This window comes from Macaca nemestrina, chromosome 6, assembly GCF_043159975.1.
Source record: "Macaca nemestrina isolate mMacNem1 chromosome 6, mMacNem.hap1, whole genome shotgun sequence".
NCBI lineage: Eukaryota > Metazoa > Chordata > Mammalia > Primates > Cercopithecidae > Macaca > Macaca nemestrina.
Window position 1 is genome coordinate 138,266,070 of NC_092130.1, and position 15,526 is coordinate 138,281,595.

Consider the following 15,526-nt stretch of genomic DNA (forward strand, 5'->3'; position numbering starts at 1 on the left):
AAAACAAAAAATTTGTTATTACAATTCAGAAATAATGAAATTTAGTACAAGGAACAACAAAATAACAATAAAGAGATACACTTCTGCTATAAATTGGTATTTAAAAAAATACCTTACATTGTTAATAAGAATTAGATGATTTTTATAGAAACATGCTTAGAAAGTTTTCTTAAGCAACGAATAATGAGAGGAAAACTCACATACCCTTCTGTAGATACTTTGTGGCAAAGCAGTAGAATCCGGATATGATTTTGATTTAGTCTGAACTCTTGCTAGTTTGGCATCAAACTGAATCAAATTGAAAAAGTTATTGAAACTCTAGACAATTAGAAACAATTGTTTCTATAATTATAGTCCATGATATCCTTTGACATGTAATCTGTAATTTTAGGTGTAAATTACAACAATAGACAATAGAAAAATCTTTCTTTAAGAAATAATTTTTCAGAAAGAGCGAAAAACAGAAAAACAAGATTATTGCATGGTAAAATTACCTGGAGAGGTTTTTTTTTTCTTTTCTTTTTTTAAAAGTACCAAATGCCTGGGCACTACTTTAGAGATTCTGGTGTGCAGCTAGCATCATTTTTTTTCTCAAAACATCATGTGATTCTACAGTGCAGTCAGGGTTTAGAATCTAGTTTAACTTAAAGATAGGTAAAAATATTTTTACATTAAAATGAGTGCATTATGAAGAAAATGTAATAAACAGTCATGGGAGAAAACCTCACATAGCTTTCTGCAGGAACTTTGAGGCTAAACAGTAGAATTTGAATACGATCTTGTCGATATAGTTTGAACCCTTGCTGGTTTGAATTAAACTGAATCAGATTTAAAAAGTTCTCATAGGCCATTCTTACAGGTCAGATTTTTTGTTTTTGCACAATATTCCATTGTATAACTCTTCTCTTCAGATTTAGTTAACATAGCCTCTCTGAGGACTAAGAATAAACTCTGAGATTATGTTCTGGTTTGAGGAGAGAAATGGTTAGGTACAATGAAAACAAATAACAAGGAGCTCTGTATACTAGTTAAATAATAGACCAGTGATAAGGCCCAAATGGCAAACAAAATGCGAATTTCCAGACAGAGGAGGATTAGAAGTTGGTGGTAGATCTTGAAACATGGCCTATTAATTTCATTTGGCCATTCAGCCTTTCCTGTGGTTTGTGGTACACTTGTGGTAGCAGCAGCAGCAAAGAGCATCTAAAGTCAACATCAGTCCTCTTTCTGCCCAATGATTACACATGGTACCTCACCAAGTACCCTGGGGATTCCAAAGTTTCAGGAATATGAATAGTATGTGATTTTAATTAAGACTTGTGAATTCTTACAAGGTAAAATGAAAGCTGGGGTGGGGGCAAGCAACGGAAGAATGATGGAAGGGTAGATTGATAAAGTCTAGAAAAAATTTAAAGGACAAATATTTTGTCAAAGTACATTTGAGATTGTGATATCTGGTTAAGAGAACTACTCAAGACTGTTTTTTTGTTTTTGTTTTTGTTTTGTTTTTTGAGACAGAGTTTCGTTCTGTTGCCCAGGTTGGAGTGCAGTGGTGCAATCTCAGCTCACTGCTAAGTTGCCTCCCAGGTTCAAGTGATTCTCCTGCCTCAGCCTCCTGAGTAGCTGGGATTACAGGTGTCCGCCATCATGCCTGGCTATTTTTTGTATTTTTTTAGTACAGGCGGCTTTCACCATGTTGGCCAGGTAGGTCTGGAACTCCTGACCTCAGGTGATCCTCCTGCCTCGGCCTGCCAAAGTGCTGGGATTAAAGGTGTGAACCACCGCAGCCGACTTACTCAAGACTCTTGAGCAAAGAGCTAGAGACTCAGCCTTTGAGATGCCCTATTTGAAGTCCCTTTAAGAAATTTTTTTAGGAATTTGGTTTGTTTGCCCCAAGGATATATATTCTTCCAGAAAGTCATTAGGAAGAAATTTGTCCTTTTTATGAGAAATAAAGCAAAAGAAATTTCTAGTTGGTTGCTGGGATTCGAAAAATTTCTGCTGGGACGAGAATAATGTGAAGCGCTACAAACATTCTTCCCATGCTGGAATGGTAGAAATTATGAAACCCGCATAGAATTTACCATAAAATGCAGATAATCCTTGAGTTTTCTGTCGGGGAAATGTGAGTGCTAAAAATACAACAGCTAAAATAAAGTTTCACTGTATTGGTTTAATAGCCAATTAGATACACTGAAGATAGAATTAGTAAGCTGGAGAATAGGTTAGAAGAAAATATCTACCCTGAGACAGGGAAAAACAAGAAAATGACATATACAGAAAAGAGCATATGAGATATAGGAACTGGTAGTAAAGTCTATGAAAGGCTGTTGTCTCTCACCTAGTGTTGGGCCTAAAGTTGCTGCAGTCAGAAAGGCCTGCAGTTAAAAAGAAAAGTTGGATGTCAAGTGGGAAACACTGAGAAGAAAAGTTCTCAGAGGAAGCAATATCCTTTCTAAAAACCAGGACCTTTGGAACAACTCAAGGGTCCACTTTCAGGTCAAGTACTGAAAGGCAATGCAGATGACAATTGTATGGTATGTGATTACTGCAATCATTTGATGGAGAATAAGCATGTGTGAAGCCCTCTCACAGAATTGCTTCTAATCCTAAAATGTATCTCACTGTGATGAAAAACAATCAAAGTACAGTTTAGACTAAGGGGTGTGTCCTCAAGTTTAGCAGACTCAAACACTTACCTCTAGCTGTAGCTTGATTATTTCATTTTGCTTTTCTTTTTCTTGACTTCTTAGCTTTGCATTTAACTCTGAAATTTCCATCTCCTTTTTCTCTATTAGTTCTTTGTGCTTTTCTTCGTTTAATTCAACTGGATAAAATGAAATAAATAAAATTCATTCATTAAAAATTTCAAAAGTATTATAAGCTTGTATTTCTTTAGTGCTTAAAATCATTCCTAAGAAAGTAAATTTTATTAGTGAAACATATTTTAGAAATGGTTTACGTATAGAATAGCTTTTCTATATTTTTTACAAGACCCTGAATAATGTTTGAGACACACAGGTCACTTGCCAAATATTTTTGAATGAATAAGGTAATTTAAACTATTAAACATCAAAGTACTAGAAAATAAATGGAAGATACAGTGGTTGAAGAGGGACACAAAGCCTGAGTTTCTAGGTATGAAGGCTCAAACTACTGGATGACCAGAGCTACATGAAGTCCCTGCTATACTATTCCATATGATCAGGCCATTCTCATGTTCACATCATGTCTTTATGCTTTATCAAATTTCTTCTTCTCCCAACTTTCTTATTCCTGTTAATGACACCATGACATCTAGGATGAGAGGCTCAAGAAAATCTTTGATTTTTAACGAGAAAGGAGACAGTCTACAAGCCCCACAAATGAAGGGCTTCCTAGCTTTCTGATATATTTAGATAATAAACTTGTAGATTCTACTCTGTATGATTTAAGACCTTTGAAATCGGTTGAAATTTGCCTTTTCATTTATGACATGGTCAACTTTCTTAAATGTTCCATGCACACTTGAAAATAATACATATTCTGCACTTATTGGGTATATTATTTATGTCAATTAGTATCAGTTGTTTATTTTGTTGTTTAAATTTTCTATATCATTACTAATTTTGCATATTTGTATATACTTTTCTACCACTAAAAGGTGAATTAAAGTCTCTATGATTGTGGATTTGTCTGTCACCTACTAGTTCTGCAAATTTTATTTGGTGCATACACATTTAGAATTGTTGTTTTATTTCCATGGTAGATCGAACACTTTACATCATAAAATATCCACCTTTTGCTCTAGTATTGCTTCTTGCTTTAAAGCATATTTTGTCCAATATTAGTATAGCTATGCCAGCTTCATGTTGGCTATGATTTGCATGATACATTCTTTTCCATCTTTTATTTTAAATCTTTCTATAGCTCTGTATTTTAGGTATATTGAAAGCAGCATAGTAGCAGATTTTAATATTTATTCAATCTGGCAATATTTGTCTTTTAATTGGAAATTCATTCAAGTTTAATTTAATGCATTTAGTAATATATTTGGGTTTAAATCAACTAGCTTATTATTTGTTGGCTTTTACATTTTGTGTTCATTTCTCTCTCTTATCTTCATTTGCACAGAATAACTATTTTTACTTCCTTTTTTCCTCCTCTATTAGATTGATAATGATTAGCTTGATAAATAATCTTTTATTCTTTCTTTAGTGGTTACCTTAGAGTTTATAACATGCATACTTGACTTATTAGAATTTAATAAAATTAGTAGTTTTATCACTTTATGGACACGATACAAACCTTAAAAACTTTAACTCCATTTATTCCCCCTTTTATCTTTGGTGTTTTTGTACTATGTTAATTTAGCTAAATTAGAACTATGTTTCCCAGAATTCCCTTTTCTATATGTTCTAAGGTAGAGTTAGCCATAAGAGAAACGTCCACAAGATTTGAAAGATGGAAGTATAGCAAGAACTAATTTGCTCTGATGTTTAGTATAGGATGCTGGGCAGTGTTTCAGTTCACACGTGGTGTTGCTGGCCTTCTGGCTCACCAAATCAGCAGCTATTATTTTTTGAAGGCCAGTGTAGAGCCCCAGGGAACGCTGCAATTTATACAAGTTGTCACTTATCAATGGATCATCTCAGTGATAAGGAAAAACATTTGGTTCCACAACTTCTTAAGCTCCCACCAGATTTCTTTTTTTAGTTGCTAGAAGTCTCAGGCCAGGTGTCCTTGAAGCTCAATGGTGTAGGGCACCATCTTTTCCTGCAAGTTGTCATGTCATTAAGGTTGAAGGAGGTAGAAGAAAGATGCAAATTCCAGTTCGTTCTCAGTATTTCCACTTGACATCCAACTTTTCTTTTTACCTGCAGGCCTTTCTGACTGCAACTTTAGGCCCAACACTAGACGAGAGACAACAGCCTTTCATAGACTTTACTACCAGTTCCTATGTCTCACATGCTCTTTTCTGTATATGTTGTTTTCTTGCTTCTCCCTGTCTCAGAGTAGATATTTTCTTCTAACCTGTTCTCCAGCTTACTAATTCTATCTTCAGTGTATCTAATTGGCTATTAAACCAATACAGTGAAACTTTATTTTTACCTACTATGTTTTCAGCACTTACATTTCCATCTATTTCTCTAGCATAATTTTCAGTTCTCCATAAAAATTCCCCAAGTCCAGTTGAGCTTGGTGGCTGACACCTGTAATCCCAGCACTTTGGGAGGCCGAGGCGGGTAGATCACCTGAGGTCAGGAGTTCAAGACCAGCCTGGCCAACATGGTGAAATTCTATCTCTACTAAAAATACAAAAATTAGCCGGGCATGGTGATGTGTGCCTGTGGGCCCAGCTACTTGGGAGGCTGATGCAGAAGAATTGCTTGAACCTGGGAGGTGGAGGTTGCAATGAGCTGAGATGGTAACACTGCACTCCAGCCTGGGTGGCAGAGTGAGACTGTGTCTCCAAAAAAAAAAAAAAAAAAAAAAAAATACCCAAGTTCTTTACTTCTTTGATTATATTAATCAGAGTCATTGTAAATTATATATCTGATAATGCCATTATCTGGATCATAAATGAATTTATTTCCTTTTAAAAATGTTTATAATTGAGCTTGCTTAGGTTTTTATATTTTTAAAGTCAGATTTACTGCAGCATAATTCATATATAGCAAAATCTCTCTCTGTATATAAAGGTGTACAGTTTGATGAGTTTCAAGAACCATATACAAGAATCTAACCATCAACATAATCAGGTAAAATTTTTCTGTCATTTCAAAAGGAGCCCTTGTGCCCCTTTATAATCTATCCTTTTGCTCAAATACTGGCAAACCTTGATCTGATTTTTGTCACCATAATTTTCTCTTTTTCAAGAATGTTGTATAAACTGAATTATATAGTGTGTGGACTTTTGTGTCTGGCTTGTTTGATTTAGCATATTGCTTCTGAAGTGATCATATTGTTGAATGTATCAGTAGTTTGTTCCTTTTATTGCTGAGTAATTTCTATTACATGGATGTATCATGATTTGTTTATTTATGTTAATGGATTTGCTCGATTTCAGGTTTGGGCCATGATGAATAAAGTTGCTGTAAACATTCACAAGCAGGACTTTGTGTACACATATGCTTTCATTCCTCTTGGGTAAATACCCAGGAGTGCGAATGCTGGGTCAGATGGTGTGTTATGTGGCAGCCATGACAATGAGCCTCTCAGATCTCAGGAATCCTAACTGATCACTTGCCCCAGCTCCTGCACTCTAAAATCCATTCCTACATTTAAGCTGAGGCCATGCTTCTATGGTTGCAACTAGTCAATGACAAGGTATGGAAGGAATATTACTGTGGGCCAATTCTTGAGAGATGTGGGATTCATTCACAGGTGAATTTGGATCAATGACTCTCCAGGGACTTTACCTAACTTAGGACCGCACTGTAGCCTAAGACTTTTAAAAACCTAATCTTTCTTTCTCTCTTTCCTTCACAGAAGTTAGAGCTGCATTATGGATTGGCAGCTTACCTGGCTTTCTCTAATTCCCTCCCCATTTCTTCTCATAAGCATTCCTCCCAAAATAAATCTCTTGAATGTCTACTCCCATCTTGATGTTTCCTTCTTTAAGGACCTGAACTAGCACAAGGAAACAGGTATAATGGGGTTATAAGATTGGCTCACTTACCACTTTCTGGGCAATGAGGAAGCCATCCTTAGTGGTATGTGGAGTACTGGTAGTTCCTAGTATACAATGGTGTTACAATTACTACAGATTTCACTAGAAGTAATCTGGAAAGATGTCCTGGTGGTGGTGGGGAATGCCTTGCAAGGCATTAATTATCATTAAGACATTTGAAATATGGATGAAAATAATGTCCACAAAGCCAGTAGAGTTACCTGGTTACTGCTAAATTAAACTGATGTTCTACTAAAGGATAATGAGAAATTGAGGGCTGCTAGCAAAAGGGTACAGAATTAAAGAATAAATGTGAGAGTGAGAGATCTCTTTGGTAGCTTACAAACATGCTCTTACCTCTGGTAATGAAACATCAAACACAACTAAGCAACAGAAAAATCTAATAGATTTGAAGAACTCCAGAGATGTTTAAATGCTTAGTCAAAGCAGGTCTACTATGATAAAATTTGGACCCTGGTTGGAAAGACCTGAGATTCTGAAAAACAGAATGGAAATACTTGGATGGATGCCTCTGAGGATGCTAGCTCTAAAGATTTCCCTAAGCACTTGGAGTCTGAAGAGGTGGCCCACTCTTTCCTAGTAAAAGCTAGCAATTCCCCTGTGGTGGAGGATGCAGAGGCTCCTCTCAGAAGCTGCCTCAATCTCCTCTTTTGGCTGCTAGGCCAATAACTAGGGTCAAGATGCACCATAACTTGGCTGGGAGATAAGGGAGAAAAGTGATTATATCTAAAAGTATCAACAAGAATTATTTAGGTTGTATTAGGAAGAGCTATGTGAGTACCCCTGCGAACAGATTTTGAGGCTGCTGGATCAAAGAATATAGAAAGTAAGACTAGGTAAGCAAGAATTCATTGACTCAACATTACTCTTTAGGGACAACAGACATAACATCCTAGCAAGGGCCTCAGGAGATGGGGCAAATGCTCTGCTAGAGTGGCCTTAAACCTCTAAAGAAAGCAATGATCAAAGCTGAGTGAAGTGAAAATATCTGAGCTGCCTGACAGATAGTAAAGAAAGAAATAAGGAGGCTGTAGAAAGTTGGCATGCTAGTATGAATATATTACATGAGGTAACATAACCTACAAAAGGATTATGTTCTTCAGGAGGGTCCAGAAGACACATTATTAGCCGAGGCCACCAGAAATGTGCTGGTGAGGGGTAAAAAAGTATCACAAAAAATTCAGTGGTCAGTCTCCTTTGCAAGCCAGTGTTGACAGTAAAATAGGTTGCCATAGAGCTAGATTCATTAATATCCATGGGGATGGGATGCCTCTCCACCACAAAGTAATAAATGCCAGATGATAGAGCTTAACTGCCAAAAGGCAGGAGACCACAATTACCAAATTACCAGGAAGGCTGGAGAGTAGCCAAAAAGACTTGATGTGAAGATAGTTGTAGAGAGAGTTAATAGATGGACAACCAATTCTGCTTAACAGGTACTATAATTTAAAAAAATCAAAAATGGAAGAACACAAGGCTTAGGGTACATGCCTTAATTAAAAAATTATCATTCTTTTCTCGGTTTCCAGACCTGACCCAATTTTGGGATCTGGAACCCATTGGCTAAGTATATGGTCAGGTCACCAGGAAGAACACTTAAATACTTCTAGGTATCCCTTTAGGAAGAGAGGCCAACAAGAACTATAGAAGACTTGCTACATGAACTCATGTAGAGAAGAAACTAGTGTAGTACAGTAGGTGGAGTGTTGTAGCCATGATAATACACCTTTCAGATCTCCAATTTCAGAGAGCATAACTGGCTCACTGGGTTCATGACCATGTTTATGCTGAGGTCATACTTCTCAAGACCTACTCCCAGTCAATGACTGAGCTTGATAGGGCTATGAAGGCCAGCTTATTCCTGAAAGTTGCAGAACTCATTTAATGGGCAAATTGGGCTCAACTTTGTTGAAACTTTTTTAGAAATATGTCACAATCTAACACTTTCCCTACCCAAGATTCCTTCCTTTCTTCTCTTCTTCACGGAGGTTAAACATGTATTACAGACTGACAGCTTACCTAGTCTCTCCTGGTTCCCTTCCCATTTACTCTCACAAATTTTTTCCCCAATAAACTTCTCAAATGTCTAACCCTGTCTTGGCATCTGTTTCACAGAGGACCCAAGTTAACTCATTGCATTTTTTAAAAACTGCCAAACTATTTTTAAAGTGACTGTACCATTTTATAGTGCCACTAATAATGTTTCAGAGTTCCAGTTGCTCCATTTGGCATTATCAACATGGCACTGATAATTTTTAAGACTTTACCTGTTCTAAAAGATGTGAGGTTTTAATTTGCATTTCCCTACCTACTAATCATGTTGAATATCTTTTCACGGCTTATTTTTTATCTGTTTGTCTCTGAACTTGAACTCCCGAACTCAGGTAATCTGCCTGCCTTGGCCTCCTAAAGTGCTGGGACTACAGGTGTAAGCCACCATGCCTAGCCCTTCACCTGTATGTCTCTGGAATAGTAACTGTTCAAATATTTTTGCCATTTCCTTGTTGAGTTGACTTCTTCTTATTGAATTCTTAGTGTTCTTTATGTATTTTTGGATACAAATCCTTTATCAAATGTCCATTTGCAAGTCTATGGATTGTCTTTTCATTTTCTTAACAGTATTAAAGAACATAAATTAATAACTTTGATGAAGTCCAATTTATAACTTTTGCCTTTATTGTTTGTGCTTTTTGTTGCTTTCCAAGAAGTTGTGCCTAACTCAAGATCACAAAGATAATCTCTTATGCTTTCTTCTGGTAATTTTACAGATGTAGGTTTTACATGTAACTTATTACTCATTTTAAGTTAATTGTTGCATATGATGTGCATAAAGATAGGCTCATTAAGGAAGGTTTTCAACAACCATATATATAAAACCAATTAACCCTCAACATAGGCTTATGAGATCTGCTTTACTGACGGAGGAAAATTTCATTAGTGAAATTATATTCAATATGCTTTACATATACATAAAAATTATTAATTATACATTTAATACTAATTTTAATTTTATAAGAATACAAACTATTTCACATTAGATAACATTAAGTGTAAATACTAGGAACCAAATTTAGAAATGTTGTATTTACATACATAAATGTATAGGAAGGTACAAATCCCAAATTAAAATGCATCGAGGGGCCAGGTGCAGTGACTCATGCCTGTAATCTCAGCGCTTTGGGAGGCTGAGGCAGGTGCATTACTTGAGGTTGGGAGTTCGAGACCACCCTGGCCAACATGGCTGCCTAGGAATGTTGGATGCTACTTCTCCTCAAAAAGATCAAAGTTACTTGTGAATGGACGTGTTCTGAAAGGAAAACTGAGGGGAGAGAGCCAGTACCTGTCAGAGAGCCCACAGGAAGAAGCCAAAGTGCAGAAAACGAAGGCAGCAAGAGTCTAGCAGAGATCAACACCAAAGGAACTCAGAGCCCTGCAGAGGGAAAGGGTAAGTGAGGGTACTTCTTGGCTTCCCTCACTCCTGCAACAATCTGCTGACTGTCAAACTACTAAGGAGGTCCTCTGCCCTTGTGACACTGGGCAATACTGTTGGTGGTCATTTAGGAACTTCCTGAGGAAAGAAAACCAGGTGGCTAGCTCATGTAGGCATGCCTGTGTATGCCTCAGGCCTGGACTGAGATGGTGGGTGCTGTACTGGTTGTGAACCTGTTGTGGGCCACTGCTGCTGCCCAAGGGATCTCTGTCTTTGCATCACCATACCACCAAATCCCCTGCAAATATACCCCACAACCTGCTCTGAGTTTGGCAAGCACGGGGAGCCAGCAGGTCCAGGGAAGCTACAGGACCATGTAGGCACAACTTCTTGGAAAGCAACAAAAAGCACAAACAATAAAGGCAAAAGTTATAAATTGGACTTCATCAAAGTTATTACATTCTTTAATACTGTTAAGAAAATGAAAAGACAATCCATAGACTTGCAAATGGATATTTGATAAAGGATTTATATCCAAAAATATATAAAGAACACTAAGAATTCAATAAGAAGAAGTCAAACAACTCAACAAGGAAATGGCAAAAATATCTGGACAGTTACTATTCCAGAGACATACAGATGAAGGGCCACGCATGGTGGCTCTTGTCTGTAGTCCCAGCACTTTGGAAGGCCAAGGCAGGCAGATTACCTGAGGTTGGGAGTTTGAGTTCAGAAGTCTAAAAAGAGGACCTCAGTCTCTTCTGGCTTGTAACGCTTCTGTAGGAAGCCTACTGTGTTAGCCTGATTGGATTTCATTTATAGGTAATTTGGCTATTTTCTCTAGCTGCCTTTGAGGGTTGTTTTTTTTTTTTTTTTTTTTTTTTTTTTTTTTGGCATTGACCTTAAATAGTCTAATGATTATATGGCAGACTTCTTACAGAAGCCTTACAAGTCAGAAGAGACTGAGGTCCTCATTTTAGCCTTCTTAAAGAAAACAACAATAACAACAACAAAACGCCATCCAAGAATTTTATATCCACCAAACAAGGGAGGAGAAATAAAGTCTTTTCCAAATAAGTAAGTGCTAAAGGAATTCATCATTACCAGACCAGACCTACAAGAAATGCTCAAAGGAGTTTTAAACACGGAAACAAAAGGACAACACTTGCTACCATAAAAGCACGCATAAGTACAAAGTTCACAGATCCTATAAAGCAATTAAACAACTGAGACTATAAAGCTCACTAACAACAGTCTAATGGGAACAAAATCTCACATATAAATATTAATCATAAACAGCCTAAATATTCCACTTAAAATATACAGATTGGCAAATTGGGTTAATAAAACAAGACTAAACCATCTACTGACTTCAAGAGACTCATCCTATGTGTAATAACACCATAGGTTCAAAGTAAAGGGGTGACAAAAGATCTACCATTCAAATAGAAAATGAAAAAGAACAGGGGTTGATATTCTTGTATCAATTAAAACACTTTAAACCAACAACAGTAAAAAAAAGACAAAGAAGGGTATTATATAATGATAAAGGCTTCAATTCAGCAAGATATAATTATGTAACTACTATTATATAATGATAAAGACTTCAATTCAACAAGAAGATTTAACAAGCAGATTTAACTGTGCCCAACACTGGAACACCCAGATTTATAAAACGAATATTACTAAACCTAAGAAAATAGATAGACAGCTATACAATAGTAGTGGAGTTATCAATGCCCCATTGACAGATAAAGAATTCAAAATATGGATTGCAAGGAAACTCAAAGAGATCCAAGAGTAAGTTGAAAACCAACACAGAGAAACCAGGAAAATGATTCAGGATATGAAAGAGGAGGTAGCTACATTTTAAAAAGCAAAAGAAAACAAAAACTTCTGGAATTAAAAAATTCACTAAAGGAATTTTAAAATACAGTTGAGAGTTTTAGCAACAGACTAGACCAAGCAGAAGGAATAATTTAAAAGCCTGGAGACTAGTCTACTGGATCATGGAGGCTGAAAAATAATAAAGAAACTCTGGACTTAAATTGGACTTTTGACCAAATGAACCTAATAGACATCTACAGAACACTCCACTCAACAACTGCAGAATATACATTTTTTCTCATCTGTGCATACAACATTCTCTAAAATTGACCATATGCTTGATCATAAAACAAGTCTCAATAATTTTTTAATAAAATTATATCAAATGTATATATGGACCATAATGGAATAAAATTAGAAATCCGTACCAAAAGAAACTTGCAAAACCGCACTAATACATTGAAACCAAAAAACTTGCTCCTGGTTGACTTTTTGGTAAAAGACAATAACAAAAAAACAGAAATAAAAACTTATTTTGAAACAAAAGAAAATGCAGTCATAACATGTCAAAACCTCTAGGATACAGAAAAAGTAGTATTAGGAGGAAAGTTTATAGCACTAAATGCCTACCTGAAGAAGATAGATGTAACGTTAACAACCTAATGTTGCACCTAAATGAACTAGAAAAACAAGACCAAACCAAACTCAAAGGTAGCAGAAGAAAAGAAATAACAAAGATCTGAGCAGAACTAAATGAAAATGAGACGAAAACAAAACTCCAAAAAACCATACAAAGGATCAATGAGACAAAAACTGGGTTTTTTGAAAGGACAAACAAAAGTGATAGATCATTTGCTAGATTAACCAAGGAAAACAGAGAGAAACAGAAGTTTCCAGATAAGCACAATCAGAAATGATAAAGTTGACATTGCAACTAATACCACAGAAAGACAAAAGATCTTCAGAGACTACTATGAACATTTCTATGTGCACAAACTAGAAAATCTAAAGCAAATGAAAAAATTCCTGGAAACATACAGCCTCCAGAGATTGAACCAGGAAGAAATTGAAATTCTGAACAGGCCATTAATGTGCCATAAAATTGAATAAATAATAAAAAATATACCAACAACAACAAGAACAAAATCCCAGGACCAGAGTATTTACAGGCCAGCCAAATTCTACCTGATGTACAAAGAAGGGTTGGTACCAATATTACTGAAGCTATTCCAAAAAATTGGGGAGGAGGGAGGCCTCTCTAACTCATGCTATGAAACCAGTATCATGCTGATACCAAAATCTGCAAGGACCCCCCAATAAAAAAATAAAACAACAGGCCAATATTCCTGATAAAAATAGATTCAGAAATCCCCAACAAAACACTAGCAAACAGAAAATCCAGTAACACATCAAAAGGATAATTCATCAGGATCAAATGGCCTTATTTCAGGGGTACAAGGATGATTCAATATATACAAGTCAATAAATGTGATTTGTTACACAAACAGAATTAAAAACAAAAACTGTGTGATCATTTCAGTATATGCAGAAAAAGCATTTGGTAAAATCCAACACCCTTTATAATAAAAACCCTAAAAAATAGGCATTGAGGGAACATACCTCAAAATAACAAGAGCCATACATGACAAACCCACAGCCAACATCATACCGAATGGGGAAAAGTTGAAAGCATGTCCCCTAAGAACTGGAACAAAACAAAGATATCCATTGTCACCACCCCTATTCAACATAGTACTGAAAGTCTGTAGCTAGAGCAATCAGGGAAAAGAAATAAATAGTAGCCATCCAAATTGGAAAAGGGGAAGTCCAATTATATCTGTTTGCTGATAATATGATTCTACATCTAGAAAACCCTAAAGATTAATTTAAAAGATTCTACACCTAGAAAACCCTAAATATTCCTCCTAGACCTAACAAATGACTTCAGTAAAGTTTCAGGATACAAAATGAATGCATCAAAATCAGTGGCATTTTTATAAACCAACAACACTCAAACTGAGAACCAAATCAAGAACTCAATCCCATTAAGAATTACCATACACACACAAAATTACCTGGAAATACATTTAATAAAGAAGGTGAAAAACCTCTACAAGGAGAACAAAACAGTTTGATAATATAAATCATAGATGACACAAACAAATGAATAAGCATTCCATGCTCATGGATAGGAAGAATCAATATCATCAAAATGACTATACTACCCAAAGCACTCTACATACTCAATTCCTATCAAATTAACAATGTAGTTTTCACATAATTTGAAAAAGCAGTTTTAAAATTTATATGGAACCAAAACAGAGCCTGAATAGCCAAAGTAATTCCAAGCAAAAAGAATAAAGCTGGAGGCATCACATTACCCTACTTCAAACTATTCTACAAGGTTATAATAGCCAAAACAGCATGGTCCTAGCACAAAAATGGAAACACAGATCTGTAAAACAGAATAAAGAACCCAGAAATAAAGCCACACACCTGCAACAAACTAATGTTCAAAAATTCTACAAAAATAAACAATGGGGAAAAGATTCCCTATTTATTAAAACAAATGGTGCTGGGAAAACTGGTTAGCCATATGAAAAAGAATCAAACTGGACCTCCATTCCTTACCATATGCAAAAATTAACTCAAGATTGATTAAAGACTTAAGTGTAAGACCTTAAACTATTAAAATCCTAAAAGAAAACATAGGAAAAACTCTTCTGGACATTGGCCTAGGCAAATAATTTATCAAAACCAAAAATAGACAAATCGGATTTAAAGAGTTTCTGTAGAGCAAAAGAAACAACAGCATAAACAAACAACCTACAGAATGGGAGAAAATAATTGCAAGCCGCGTATCCACCAAAGGACTAATATCCAGAATCTACAAAGAAGTTAAAGAAATCAACAAGACAAAAACAACCCCATTACAAAGTGGGCAAAGGACTTGAACAGACACTTCTCAAAAGAAGACAAACAGCTGACAAGCATATGAAAAAATTTTCAACATTACTAATTATCAGATAAATGCAAGTTAAAACAACAATGATATACCTTCTCAAACCAGTCAAAATGACTATTACTAAAAAGTCACAAAAATAACAGATGTTGTCAGGGATGTGGAGTAAAGGGAACAACAATGCACTGTTAATGGGAATGTAAATTAGTTTTGCCCCTATGGAAAACATTACAAAGATTTCTCAATTAACTAAAAATAGAATTACTATTCAACCCAGTAATCCTACTATTGGGTATCTATCCAAAGGAAAATAAATTGTTTTATCAAAAAGACACTTGTACTTGCATGTTTATCACAGTTCTATTCACAATAGCAAAGTCATGGAATTAACCTAAGTGCACATCAATGATGGATTGGATAGAGAAAATGTGGTATATATACACCATGAAATACTATGCGTCATAAAAAAGAATAAAACTGAATTATTTGCCAACATGGTTGGAGCTGGAGGGCATCATTCTAAGTGAAATAACTCAGAAACAGAAAGTCAAATACTGCATGTACTCACTTATAAGTGGGAGCTAAACAATGGATACTTATGGACATAAAGATAGAAACCATAGACACTGGGAAC

General features: G+C 35.8%; 1 protein-coding gene across 3 annotated transcripts in view; it reads right to left on the reverse strand.

Annotated features, from left to right (window-relative positions):
• LOC105487461 (coiled-coil domain containing 152) overlaps positions 1 to 15,526 on the reverse strand; it is a 53,877-nt gene that overhangs the window by 842 nt on the left and 37,509 nt on the right. For all 3 annotated transcript variants that reach the window (XM_011750915.3, XM_011750914.3, XM_071098977.1), the window contains exons 7-8: positions 2,700 to 2,827; positions 205 to 288 (exon numbers count right to left, since the gene is read on the reverse strand). In XM_011750915.3, the coding sequence (XP_011749217.1) occupies positions 205 to 288; positions 2,700 to 2,827 (212 nt within the window). The remainder of the gene's footprint in view (positions 1 to 204; positions 289 to 2,699; positions 2,828 to 15,526) is intronic.